This window comes from Emydura macquarii, unplaced genomic scaffold, assembly GCF_026122565.2.
Source record: "Emydura macquarii macquarii isolate MOO-44397 ecotype Brisbane River unplaced genomic scaffold, CSIRO-AGI_Emac_v2 contig_312, whole genome shotgun sequence".
Lineage (NCBI taxonomy): Eukaryota > Metazoa > Chordata > Testudines > Chelidae > Emydura > Emydura macquarii.
In genome coordinates, this window is record NW_027130449.1 from 1,556,709 (window position 1) to 1,571,231 (window position 14,523).

The 14,523-nt window shown below is 54.3% G+C and overlaps 1 protein-coding gene across 1 annotated transcript; it reads right to left on the reverse strand.

The window, feature by feature from the left end:
• Positions 1-167: 167 nt before the first annotated feature.
• Positions 168-12,012, reverse strand: PANX3 (pannexin 3). Its single transcript, XM_067562519.1, has 5 exons — positions 11,832-12,012; positions 7,548-7,690; positions 6,118-6,332; positions 3,480-4,144; positions 168-654 (listed from the first exon to the last, which is right to left on the reverse strand). The coding sequence occupies exons 1-5, from the start codon at positions 12,010-12,012 to the stop codon at positions 596-598; spliced, it is 1,263 nt and encodes a 420-aa protein (XP_067418620.1). The 3' UTR covers positions 168-595.
• Positions 12,013-14,523: the final 2,511 nt, after the last annotated feature.

A 14,523-nucleotide genomic window follows, 5' to 3' on the forward strand; every position in this document is an offset into this window, starting at 1 on the left:
TCTTGGGTTATAATCTAGCACGACGTCGTCCTTCAGCAGCATCCAAACCACGTTAAAAGCAAGAGAGTTTACATTTTAATTACTAACCTTTTTTTCTTTCCTCTACTTAATTTTTAATATGCCTGCCTCAGCCCCCGGGGCCAGATGGGCTCCAGGTGGTGCAAGTCAGCACTCACTTCACTGAAATCAGTCATATTAGAGCCGATCAGGAGTAACTCCGCTGGAGTCCGTAGCTACGCGGGGGTATAATTGCAATGAAATGGGACTCTGGCCACACAGGCGCACTGGTACCTCCGGCACCAAGAGAAGGGCAGGGTAAGCATTAAACGGGTCCATACAAAAACAAGTTTTAAGGAGCTGATCGATGGTTCTGACAAATCCCTAGGGCGATGGATGGTTTCAGACATGGTTACACGGGTGGGAGGGGTGCAGAGCTGATCCTACGGCAGTAGCACGGGTGTAAGCCAGTGGCCCGGATGCACCCCAGGGATTTTATTAGTTGTTACAGTCCTTAGCCCGATAACATCTTGTCGTCGTCCGGCAGGGGAGCTGTGATTTTTCCATCCCTGCTCAGCAATCTGTCTGGCTCCAGCACTCAGGCAGAGCCAGGCTTGTGACCGGAGTTTCTTTTAGCTTCTGCTGTGGGCTTCAGTTCTAGATGGGCAGAGAAGAGAAAGTCGTCAGCATACCTGGGTGATACTGGATCCGCTTTTCCCCTTGATTTCTAGGGGATGTGACCTGCCTCCCTGGAACAATGGCTGTGTCACCTGCTCCCCACCAGCCCAGCCCTCCCATCACCCTGTTACTTGGCCTGCCTCAGACATTCAGGATACGCTCGTCACTGCAGGGCTTGCTGTAGCAGAAGGAGCCAGTTAGGATCCAAGAGTGGCCACTTTCTGATGCTCCAAGAAGAGGCATACCTCTCCTGCTTCCCTTATTCCCCCTCCCCCCACTCATTCACTTCTTTGTGTAACAAGGGAGGGAATTTTTTCTCAGCACCAGCCGGCACTAACGAGCACACATCCTAAAGCACACAGCTGGCTAGCGCCTGTCATGTGGTCTTAGCTAGTATCAGGGAGTTACAGCATTTCTGTCATATCCAGTGGCAATGAGTTCCACAGTTTAACTATACATTGTACCCAGTTTCCTTTTATCCATTTTACATTTCTTGCTTTTCCCCACTGCCTCTCCTTTGTTCTGTTACAAGATGCTCAGACATTCCTGCTGCCAGGCGCTAGTCACTGAGCCAAGGAAAGAGCGAGAATAAGGTGTCAAGCAATGATAGGATTTGACCCTGGGTCCCCCACTTCTCAGGGGAATGCTTATAAGGGAGGCATGGCCACTGGTGAGGCTTGGGCTGCCCATCCAGGGTGGTTCTAGCCCTGTGCACGGCTGCTGGCTACAACCATTCTACGCCCACATCCAGGAGGCTCCTCTGAGCCCCAGGCTCACCCTGCCACGCTGTGCTTTGCTGCACAAACCTCTCGCAAGGAGCAGAGACAGGGTTGGTCCTCGCTGGCCATCCAGGCGCTGAAGCAGCTGTTGCTGCAGTGAGAGGGCCCATAATACTCAGCATGGCCTGTCGCTTTTCAGCCAGAGATCTCAGGGCACCGCCCAAAGGGGGATAAGGATCATGCTACCCCTTTTACAGAAGGGGAGACTGAGGCATGGATGGCGAGGGAGGACGCGCTCAAGATCCAACAGCCAATAAGGGCAGAACAAGGAAGAGAACCCAGGAGTCCTGGCTCCCAGGCCCATGTTCTAACCGCAGGCCTGCATTGCCAGAGTGAGGGGGATGGACCGGCTATCGGGGCAGCGGCCCTAAGACACACAGCTTGCTTCTGTGGGCTCCCCGCCAGGCTAGAGGAAGTCAAGTCAGGGCTGGGAGAGAACTGGGAGTCAAGCGGGATCTGCTTTGCAGGGGGCCGGAGAGCCTGGAAATCACAGAGCTCAGACCAGACAGCAGCTGCCCCTGGGGCCCGTGGAGGGAAGGAGATGAGAGGTGCCTTTCCCGGCACCCAGCAGAGAGACACCGATTTGCCTGGGAGACTTGGCTGAACTGCGCAGCGCTCCCATCCCAGATCCCCGCATGGTACCACCGTCCCGCCTCACGAACGTGCAGGCGGGGCAGCTGCTGTGGCGAGGGAGCAGGAGAAAGGCACAAGGGAGCCCAGGCCAGAACCCCGAGTTTACAGCCAAGCAGCTAACGACCCAGACACTTGGCTTAGGGCTGTGCCCGAGACCCTTCAGTGACCCAGGAGCAGCAGGGTCACGGGGCTCCAAGCTGCTGTCCCGCCGGCTACAGCCTCAGCCTGGGGCACTCCAGGTCGAAGCTGCCAGCTCCGTGGCTCAGTGATGCTGGTTCAACTGTTGCTATGACAGCCGCTCACCCACGTGCAAAATCCAGACAGCCGCAAAACCCCGGCTACCACGAAGCATCCGCGACCCTCTGCACCAACCCCAGATGGGACCCCGCTCTGCCCCCCACGCTGCCTTTCCCGGTAGCTTCAGTGCGGGTCTGTGGCATACAGAGATCTTCTAGGTTCATTACTGTTGCTAAAGAAAAACTGGGTGGAATATGACCAGGGCAGACGGGTCCCCTCCCTGTACAGAGCTGGGCAGATGCTGGCGATATTCACATGGAGTTTGCTTTGCCTACGCTTGTGCCCCATGCGCCTTTGTGTTTGGCCTATATCCCAAGCAGCTTCTACCCACAAAGAGCAAAGTCCACAACGGAAAGAGACGCTCTCGCGTCGCCCCGGCTAGTGACAGGTGCTTTGAATTTTGGTTCAGAATGAGCTGCTCAGGAACGACCTGCAGTCACGTAATAAACATTGTTACTGCGGCAGGGCCTGGGGGGCCGAGCAGAATGGGCCCATCACCCAATGCCCTGCCCCCCCCACCAGCACTTCCACCCGAAGAACCAGCAACGGAATAAATAGAACTGGGATTTCACCAGACACGCGCAAGAACGTCACAGTTTTCTGGCAGAACATTCCCGGCACCGAAAGAGAAGCGCTTCCACCACACCCACTGCACGGCGTTAACGACTCACCCGGCTCTGCCAGCAAGCATGCGGGGGCTAGAGGCAGCAGGGGGAGAGAAGTCGAAGTAACGAGATGAAAGTAAGGAGAATTGAGGGTGACAATCAAGAAAAAAAATCAGCTCATGTAGGCGCTGGAATATTCTCCCGAAGAAAGCAATGGGAGCCCCATTGCCCGAGATATTTCGAGCGAGGCTGAATAGGTCACGGAGGATTATTCAGCAGGAAGCTCTCCTGCCTTGGCAGGCTGGCTACCGGCTCAGGGATCAGGGAAGTTTTGTCCATCTCAACTTCTAACAGGGAGAATGGAGCTGCTTCCCCCACACTTAGATTTTGATTTTTCATTGACTTCCCCACCGACATTTCCGTGCTTCCCTTGAGCTGCCGATTCAAAGCAACTCAGAGGGACGGAGGAAGGTTTCCCTTCGTCTCTTACCCAGTAACTCACTGCTCGGAGGAGGAGGGTTTCCATCAGCCCCTGCAGCACAGGCCGGGGCTTTCGGTTTCGAAGTCTCCAGGCCAGCGAGGAGGGTCATGAAATCCACCACGGTGTCAATGTGCCGCGTGCTGGCGGAGACGTCCCTCAGCGCGCACACCGCGTTCAGCCTGCTGAAGGACTTGAGCTCTGAGATGTTGGCCCGTAGGAACAGGAGGATGACGTTCAGATCGTTCAGAGGACAAGTCAGCATCTTGCGGCTGAGGAGGTCGAAGGCTGGCAGCATCTCGTAGATGGACAGGAGGCGCTTGTCCCACTGGAACAGCTGCAGCATGTTGTAGATGACCACAGGCGCCAGGAGGATATACACTCCCCCATTGGACAGGCTGATCATCTGGAAGACGGAGAAGAAGACCAGCTTGCAGGGAATCACGTCGGGGACATGGGGCTCGTCCCGCAGGAGCCCTGTCTTGATGGAGCAGCTGAATTCATCTCGGAAAAAGACGTGGAGGTGCAGGAAGCCCAGGTAGAGACAGGTGGCAGCCATGAGGAGCAGCAGCAGCAGGTTCCGCAGCAGGTAGGCGCCCGCCAGCGAATGCGAGTGCTGCTTGCAGGCCAGGTACCGCTCCAGCAGTGGGTACTCAAAGAACCGCTCCCTGCGAGCCCTGGGGGAGAGACAGAGATTAAGTGGGGCCAGCTCCTCAGCTGGGGTAAATCACTTCACTGAAGGCAGCTTACAGCAGCTCAGGATCTGGGTCATCAATTCCACAGCTGGGGTTAAATCCCCGTCCCCCCGCTGCCAAGGGGACGTAGCGCTGCTCGAATCAGAACGTGGCTCAGTGCATTCACTGCAGTCACAGAACCATGGGGTTAGAACGAGGAGGAACTGCAAAGGTCATCCAGTCTAACCCCAGTGTGACCCCCAACGCTTCCCTGACCTGGTACTGAGCACAGAGCAGGGCCGGGCCACTGAGGGATGGGACCCTGGGGGGAGGGTGTTAGTGAATCAGTTAGTTTATGCTCAGAACTTGTTTTGATGAACTTCTTTCTGTCTGTATCCGACACATTTTAAGTACTTTTTATTAAATAAAATGACCAGTTGAAAAATGCTGGGTTTGTACACGGAACTGAATTTTAATTCCCCCCCAACGGAGCGTCCAGCAAGGAAAAACTGAACCCTCCCCTGGTAACTAAAAAAGGCAGCGGTCACCATTTCCTAACAGAATCAAAATGAAGAAGCTGAAAAAAAGGTGCGTGGATAAGGCGCAGTCGCCTGGCTGGCAACGAGACGCCCCAGCTTTCGGGTAAAGGCTGTTGCTGAAATCCTCCCGCTGGAATGGCGCCCAGCCCATGAGAATTAACCTTTCCTTACGGAAAAGAACTAAAAAGTGCAAATGCAAAACACGATTCAAATCAATTATTTAAATCAAGGTTTCCTGCCTGCTGATTTCCATCACGATTTAAATCAGCTCTGCCCGGCTTTCAGGAGATTAAATGCAGAAGAGCGACGTAAAAGGCCTGATGTCGGCCTCAGGCCAATCCCCCCGTGTCAGTGGGAGTTTTGCCTGCATAGAGGCTGCAGGAGCTGACCCTAAGGAAATGATAGAGGACCATTACAGGAGTCCCCGTTCCTCCTTGGTATCTGCAACCCCCTGGGCCTCCTATCAGAACATGGTGCAGTGGGATCCCTGCACTAGAGTCGTGGCTGCAGGGGTGGGAAGGGGGCAGGAGGCAGCTGGGGAGTCACATGTTGGGGAAGAGGCAGTGGCTGCTGGCTGGGGCCCTGCATCATTACCTCCCCGGGGGCCGGCTGGTCCTAGGTCCCAGCCCCACATGCTCTGCACCCTGTTCACCCCTCCCACCCTGGGACGACTCCCGTACTGTAGACAGGATCAGACACACATGCCAGACCAGATCGGACCAAAGAGCCCTGCATGGAGGGGGCCTCCAGGTGCAGGTCTCCCTGCCCAGGGGCGTGGGGAGGGCAATTCCTGCAACCCTCTCCATAGGGCTGGGACCCACACGGGAGGGAGTGGGAGTCCTGGTTCCTGGGACTCCCCCACCCAGCTCCAGTTCGTGTCACCTTTCCTGCAGGGCCCCTGTACTGAGGGATCCCCTCGTCAAAACCGGGTGCGCCTGAGGGCAGGCAGGGTGTGGGACAGTGCTGGTAGCATGGCCTGGTGGGAGCTGAGGATGGGGGGGAACCCCAGTGCAGACAGGTTCGGGGGCATGGGAGCGCCCCTCCTGCCTGGACCAGTCCTAAGGCCAGGCTACAAGGAGATACCCATGGAGAGCTCTCTCACCGCAGCCTGCCCAGATCTCCAAGGGAAAGGGCTCGGTCAGATCTCTGGACCCCAGCCAGCGAGATGGGGTTTCACCAGAGACCAGGACAGACTGGAGCATGGGGCATTCCTGCCCCCCACACTCAGCGAGTTGGAAGGCTCCTTCCAAACAGCTCCAGCCACCGGGGCCTTCGCGTGCCAGCAGGGGTCACAGAAAAGGCCGGCTCTGTATCTGCCATAACATTTGCAGTGCAGCGAGCGGGGCTGTAGGACTGCGTGTGCTGGGTGAGGGAGAGCGGGGAACGAGAAGCCGTCAGGAGTAACCCAAAGGGTCGGTCCTGCAGCCACGGACTCACTTCTCCAACTCCTCCCAGAAGAGCCGGGCGTCCGTGCTGGCCTGGCGGACCTTCACCATGTGCTGCACCAGGCGGATGGAGCGGTTGTAGGACTTGTCCAGCTCGTCGATGATGAAGAGCAGGTCGGAGTTCAGCGCGGGCGCGGCCGTGTATCTCCACAGCAGGGAGGGAAGGTACATGACCACCGCAATGAGCAGCAGGGAGTAGGGGAAAACCTGGGCAAAGGAGAACACAACGGCTGAGGCCAACTCGACCAGCACGAGCCAGAGCGTAAGGGCCAGCAGAGCAGCATTCAGAACAGGCTATGACGGAGGATAAGGTGCATGCCAGGCACATGAGGGTGCACCTTCAGGAGGCAGGCCATGGCCAGGCGAAGCATTAGGAGCTGCAGCCTTGTGGCCTAACCGCAGATAGAACCACACCTAGCAATTCCCACCTGAGTGTCGCAATGGCGCATTCTCCCCATTTTACAAGTGGGGAAACTGAGGCATAGAGCAGGGCAGGGACTTGGTCAAGGTCCCAGAGGGAGGCAGTGGCAGAGCCCGGGATTGAATCCAGTTCTCCTGAGTCCCAGCCCAGTGCCTGCCCCATGAGGACCCCCTGGTGGAGCTGGACAGACCCAGGGGTACTCTCCAGCTGAGACCAGGACTCTCCACTGGGTGATGCCAAACGCAGGGTAGGCTGAGGTGATGGTGGGTGGGGGATTCTTGGAGACGGCAGAGGTGCTTCTTGCATCTGCACTGGGGCTGCTCGTTCAGGACCTCTGCAGGGGCTGCTCTGGAACCCACAGAAGTTGCAGTAGGGCCTAATGCCTCCCTCAGTCTCTGCCCGCTGAGGTGACTGACCATTTCTTTGAGATTTGCACCTCGCTCCAACACTTGTGACACCCAGGCCGGGTCCCTGCCATGGGCTCTGCGCACGGTTGCCCCTGGAGGCCACAGAGCAGTTTCCGCTGGTGCAGAATGGAGCCACCCAGCTGGTGGGCAGAGCTGGGCGCAAGGAGCGCGCTACAGCAGAACCATAACCCCACTGGCCCCCTAATCACTTCTGGGGCCATTTAAGACCTGGATCCCACAAGCCCCACGTGGCTGGAGCCTGCCTCTCAGCTACAAATCTGCCTGCCGCATGCCACAGCCACGATGGAGATCAGCTGGGATTTCAGCAGCCAGGGCTGGGGGCAGGGCTTCCTGTCCAGGGCGAATTGGTGCAAGGCAAGGGTCAGCCCCTCCCTCTCACCTTTGGCTGAAAGGGAGGTGGGGAGCACTTTATCCTTGCATGAGTGGGCTCCTCGCTTTGGTCCCATGCCCGCCTGAATGCCAGGCCTGGCCCTGGAGATGCTGCAGCGGAGGCTGGTTTGGGGAAGAGCTCAGCACATTGGAAACGCCCCTTGAAATACCTCCCCCCTCCACACCCCCCGTCAGCTTTGCTACCTTGAGAGTCCAGAGGGATTTGGCTGTAGAGTTTCCAGCAGCATCAAACTCATAGTGGATCAAGGAATCCCAGCAAGACGTATCAACGTACGCTGACTGTTTCCCGGTGAAGTTGGCAGGCGAGAAACAGCTGATCTGGGTCCCTGGAACAGAGCACAAGTGGTTACAGCGAGGGGGAGGAGACGCTGGGCCCACCCGCTCCGGTCCCCACTAACGCCGAACCCCGCTGCTCTGGAGTCTCTGTGGTGAAGGGGTCTTCGGCAGTTCTCGTCCCAGCCCATCCACTCCCAGCCTGCAGCCATTGGTCTGCACTGCCCCTTCCGCTAGGCAGTGTGGGTAGCACCCCCCCCCCGTGGGCACAGGAGCAGCCAGCAACGCCACGCTGTCAGCGCCGCCTGGGATTGCATGGGCCCCGGGTTTAAACTCAGTGACAACACAATGACAACATCTCTGCTGGCTTGATTCCCTGCAGGCTTGAGCTGCCCGGGTCTGTACAGCGCTTTGGACATGGGCTGTGTGTTGTGCACACTCCTCACAGCTGCCTGGGATGCCCCGTCTCACCAACAGCCCATAGACACCATCAGTTGGGTACAGCTCACGTCGCCCTGGCCTGAGACAGTGAGCGAGTCCCGGTGGCAAAGGCACTGGTAAAGCCGGGCTTGGCAGGAAAGTCTGGCTCCAGGGTGCGGCCGGCCCTGAGACTCGAGCCGAGCGGCTCAGTGCGGCCACGCTGAGCTCGTGCACTGCCGTCCTGCCTGCAGCCGCACCAGAACAGTTGCAAGGCACTCTGGGTACTTACCCACAAACCATTGGCCACTGGAGGGATGCTCTGCTCAGCCAATGAGCTCCTATAGATGACTAGTCGAGGGCTCCCTCTCTGCCTCCCCCCCATCCTCCTGGCCATGCTCCCAGGGACTCCACCCATGTCTTCTGACTCCAGCTGTCACACTATGATTGGTGCTCCGACCCTGACAGCCCTGCAGCTCCCAGCTCCCTCCGCCCCAGGCCTGTTAGCTTTGGAGGGGGGCTGGAGCAACTGGCAGCTGAGGCTGGTGCAGTGGAACTCCCAGCCGTGCTCCGAATGCAGCGGCCGATGGGCTACAGGCAGCTGGCTCACTCAGCAGCCTGCTCCGACAAACCCCCGCTGGCTCACCAGCTGAGCTTTGCTGCTGGTAAACGCAAGGGCAGTAGTTGGCTCAGGACGTGCCAGCTAGGATGCATTTAGCTGCCCTCTTGCACCAGATCATGAGTTAGGTTTGGACGAGGCTATCAAGGAATCAGCTTCGCTAACGAAGGCATTTGAGATGATCCTGTCCCTGAAGATGAGTTCATTCCTGTAATGTACCACCATGTCCTAGTGCTAAACACACACACACAGCGTTAGCCACAGCTCTAGCACTGAATAGCCTATGGAAAGGCAGGAAGCCCATCAATCAGACTATTTTAATGTCCATTCTGGAGATGATAACCCTGTAGAACCTCAGACTATGTTATAATCAACAAACAAGCCAGTGAGAACACATCTATTTTATTCACTCTGGATCCACCCAGCCTCCTGAACGTTAACATTAACCAAGAACAAATTTCTGAGGCAGGATGGAAATTATATCCACAAACCTCAAAGTCTCTGCTCAGACATACACAAAGAATCTCACAAGTACAAGTGTCCCCTGCTCTCATTACTAGAGACCAAAGTTTTACTGGCAGAAATGTTAGATAATTGGCAACACAGTGTTTCAGGCCAGAAGGGATCATCAGATCATCTAGTCTGACCCCCTCTATAACACAACCCAATTACCTCTGTATCGAGCCCAATGACTTGTGTCTTCCAGAAAGGTATCCAGTCCCGATCCCTACAGAGCTCCCATAGAACACCTCCTTTCAGTGATGATTCCCCACTGACAACTACTTTTTGAGATGGCTCAGTTCGTTTCTAATCCATTTAATGTGTGGTCTATTGATATTGTGAATTGCTAATTTTTTGTATTAGAATGTTGTGTGATGCTAAGTCAAACACTTTACAAAAATCTCTTGCAACTTACATACTTAGTGGGGTCATCCTGCTTGCTTTTTTAAAAAAATATTATCAGAGCTTTAGCACTCTTCCAATCTTCTTGAATTCCCCCAAGATTCAGAGAGTTATAAAAAATCTCAGCGGGCCAGAGAGCTCCTCAGCCAGCTCTTTTAGGACTCTTGGCTGTAAGTTATCCGGGCCTGCTGATTTTAAAATTTTTATCCCTAGATTTTCCACACTTCATAACTTCTAATTTATATCCATTGCTATATATTTGCTCTTTTTTCCATTTGTTCTATATTGCTTTCTTATTGCTAATTGCCACATTCATTTTGCCATTGAACCAGGGTAGCTTTTAGCCAAAGTTGCCCTCTTTCTCCATTGTGGAATCATGGCCTTTTGGCCAGCTAATAAATTCTTCTTAAAGGACTCCCAGTTTTCATTAACTGTTTTTCTGACTAAGTTTTTCTTTCCAATTTCACTCATAATTTTCCTTAGCCTTGGGAAATGAGAGCCCCTTTGAAACACCAAGTGTGTCTATTATTGGCTGGGACTGTCCCATATTTGTCTATAATATATGTAAGCAATTCTTGATCACTGCCCCCTAGACAACCAACTTCCACTAACCCAGGAATAATTCATCTTTAGCCATTATGATGAGTCCAAAATACAGTTAGCTTGTGTTAGGTACAATACTGTTTGTATTACAAGATCATCATCTATAATTATTAGAAGCAAATGATATTTTAACCATTCGCTGCATGAGACCTCCAGTCCACATCTCCCAAATTGAAGTTCCCCACACCACCACAACTTTTCTGTCCACACATTACAGTCAGGCTGAGCCAGAGTTCATTTCCCTGGTTTAGTCAGCCTTGTATTCCATCTCTGACTTGTAAAAGTCAGATGGTTAGTTACACAGTAATATGCAGGTAAGGAATATTTCTTCATTGTCCCAACAATGAGATGGTTGGCTTCTGTCATGAGGTGAATATCTCTCATAAATGACTCTCCCAGCACATCTAATTGAAGATGATATTTTTAATATTCAGGGAAATGTCTAACCCGGTTTTGAAACCCACTAAGCAGTTCCCCGGGCTAAATACACATTGTGTAAATAGGCATTTCCTTTTATCAGTTTTGCATCTCCCTTTGGATTTTACTAGATGGACGTAAGAAAGATGGTGACATAACTCACTCCTCAACCCACTCAGCAAGGACACAGAGCACGGAGCAGTGGAATAGAAAGAGGCAGAAAGCAAGGAAGCCAGACCAAAGCCTCTGGCTGCCGAAGCATATCATCATCCAGGTCCATGTTTAGCCTGAGGTTAAGATGCATCCAACTGTGTTAATGAAACTCTGTATAATAGGCAGAGTCCTATAAACTGGGGAAAGAGTCAATTCAAGTACTGTCAGCATCCTAGGGCTGGCTGGGCCGGCTCCCCTATGGGCTGCAGGGACAGAGAAAACCACAGCCTCAGAGAACACCCCAGGACAGGAGAGAGGGAGAGTGAAGGCGTGACCGAGACCACCCAAGTGGCCAGCCAGCAAGATGCAATGCCAACCACATCAGCACAAGAACCGGGAACCCCAAGGAGAGGTTAGCAGCCGTTGTTTTTTGTTAAATTGTGGCAAGTTGTGTTAGATGCTGGCTAAGGAATGGTCCCACCACCAGCAGCAGAACCCTACTTAGATCAGAAGCGCTTTGGGGCAAGAACTGCCTTTCTGTTCTCTTTGCACAGCGCCTTGCACCATGGGGCCCTGGGCCATGCTGGGGCTCCAAGATACTGCTGCAACACAAATAGACATCACAAACACTCCAGGGGACCACATATTATTCACAGGGACTGCCAACGTGGATCAAACCCGAGTTCCATCTAGCCCAGTGTCCTGGCTCTGACAGTGACCAGACCCAGATGTTTCAGAGGAAGAACCTTGCAGTGGCCAATTGTGACAGTCAACACCCCATTAAGGTCTCATCCTAGCCCCTACTAGTTAAAGGCTGGATTAAGAACTGAAGTAATACAAGATTTTATCTTCCTTCTGAAACTCTTCTGCACCCCCAGAACTCCGGCTTGTTACCCATAAACATCTCCTCGCTCTTTGACCCTTCCCCATTGCTGTGACGCACCTGAAGATCAGTAAACAGAACTAGAGGCACGTGAAGCCAGTGGTGTCTGTGCCATATACCCTGCTCCTGCCCAGTATCTTCTTTTCCCCTTAACGCTGACCTACAAACAGCCCCGATAACCTGCCACCCTGCAACTTACCCGTGGAAAACTCCCGCGCGAAGGCCAGGGACACCAGGAACAGGGGCAGTCCCACCGTGACAAACTTCAGAACGCGGTCGCTCGGTAACTCCAGCCGAAGGCCTTTCGCTCGGGAACTGTTGGGATCCGGGAGCAAAGCATCAGAGAGCATGAACTCGGCGGCCGTGTGTGCGATTGACATGACTCCAGGCGCAGAGAAGAGGCAGCTGCCGAGGTCGTTTACACTTTGATCCCAGCCGAGCGGCGACTAACTGGGTACAAATCACTTGTGAGGCAGAAAGCTGCATTACCCCAGCATTATGTACCAAGCAGTTGTAAATGACAGCCCAGGCTGTGCACTGCTAATTACAAGGGAAGCCTTTTCTCCCAAGAAGTTACAAATAGCCTTCCCTCAAATAGAGCCGCAGCAGCGGGGCAGCACTGATTGCTGAAGCCCTGGTGTTCCTCGCCCAGCCACAGGCATCCCCATGAAAGGCTGCGGCCCTGTGGTTTTACGTCCCTCTCTCATCAACAGGTTTATTTCTAGCAGCCATTTGAAGGGGCGTGGGGCTGCTGGGCTATTTTCACATCCAGTAATGAGCGGGAGGGCTGGCAGGGAGGCCCAATCCCAGCCCCGGCTCCCATTCCCGGCAGGCAGGGGGATGCACGCGCGCGTCAGCTGTAATAACCTCCAACACTCACTGCAGCCAGGTGGATCCCCAGCCCTGAGGGCAGCCGTAAGTGGCAAAATACAGAGAGGCCTTTCTACAGCCTGACTCCGCCCCAGGTGCTGCAGGGCTGCACGGCAAGCACGGTAGGTATTTCACCAGGCCAAGCCCCAGACTCCATCACACACTCACATGTGCACCTACCAGACCAGGCAGAAGAAAGGGATACAGCCGTGCTGTTCAGAGGAGACACCTCTGCTGCGTGCCACAGCGGACGGCCTCTCAGGGCAGGCAGAGAGGAGCGGGGAAAGTAACCTTGCTAGGAATCTGCAGGTCTAGTGCCTAACGGCCACGTTTTCAAAGGTACAGAAGCCGCTCACTCTCATGGATCTTTAAAAATCTGGGCCTTCGTGCCAGCCGATGCCCCTTCAGGTCCACCCTTTTCCCAAGGGTGCGTCTTATGCTACAGCTGATGGATAAGCGTTGTAAGAACGGAGCAGGGGTGGTGGGTCAGTGAGGGTCTCTCCCTTCTGCAGTGAGCCAAAAGCGGTGATCTCCTGCCAGATTCAGATGGTGCTTTTAGATTCCAGCCACATGAATGATTCAGTATTTAACACAACCCCACCCTGTAAAAACAGACACCGCTCAAACCCCGTCCACCAGCACACCCATCAACAAGAACCTCCGGCTTTACCCTGGGCCCTCCCGGTCAGCAAACCTGTGCTCCATGGATCAAAGGAGAGTGTGGAGCGGGGAGGGAGGGCAGGATAAATTGCACAGATAAGAGCCCTCCAGCGGGGAAGCACACCCCCACTCAAACACATCTGCAGAGGAAAGCCCTAGGCCAAAGGAGCGAATGAAACCGGGCCTGCACACTGAGGATGCACTGACAGCTCAGACCAGGCAAAGGTCACTTCACATGGGCTCAGCTGTTTCTGCCATGCAATGACAACAGGGGTCTAGGCCAGGGCCTGTGCTGTATCCCTGGGCCGGCAGGGAGGATTCAGGGATTCTATAGCCTTGTCTACACTCAAAAAATAAGTCGACATAATATATATCGACTTCCAGCCACAGTAATCACTGCAGTGGCTGAGGTCCACACTGCCCTCCTTGGGTCGGTGGGGTACGTCCTCGGTGCACTCCCACCAACTTGAGGGACAGTGTGGGGAACTGAGACCGGCTTCGCAGCTCCCTGCCAGGAGTGTGTACACCAGCACGGTTTTGTTTTTGCAGCATGTACACCAGCACTGTTTTGTCAACAAACTCTCTAGTGTAGACAAGCTGTAAGTCTCAGATCGTCCAGTCTGACCTGTATAACACAGGCCACAAGAGTGTTAACACACCTCCTAAAGAGAGCAAGAACTAGATTGTTGTGGCACACACAGACAACGGAGGGCTGTGTGGGGCTGGCTGGCGAGAATCACCCAGCCCCCTGCCCCTTCCTGAGCTGAACTGAGTGGGTTTCATGTTTATCTAGTATTTTACAGTTTGCCTTAGAACAAACTGCTGTTGTGTGATGGAAGAAGTGGGCCTCACAGCACAGCACCCAGGGTTCCTGCTGGGCCGCTAGGGAAAACCTGCTTCTATAGGCCTGGAGGCAAGCTGCTAGTACTGAGGGAATCCCAGCGGGAATGCGAGTCACATTGCCAAGGGTGCTGTGGGCAGAGGGGAGGGAAATCTCCAGCACACTGCCCAGATTCTGTACAGTCCCTTGGCCAAGGCATAGCCACTGCTGTATTTACACTGTTTGGTTTTCAAATGAACGTGTTAGAGACGCTTGTGGCAGTGAAGAGCTGGGATCCCAGCCAGGGACCCGCCCCGTAGCCAAATGTCCTAAGACACATCCCCAAGAGAAGGGCAGCAGCTTAGACAGCCCAGCAATTCACCGAGCTCCTGCCCATATGGAAGGGCTGTGTTGCCCCACTCCATGCAAGGTGGGCAGCAGTACAAGTGTGAATGGAGCTAGCACCAAGATGCAGCCCTAGATGGAAGTACAGGAGAGGAGGGGAGAGGCTCCAGGACTTGTGACTCCACACCTCGTGAAA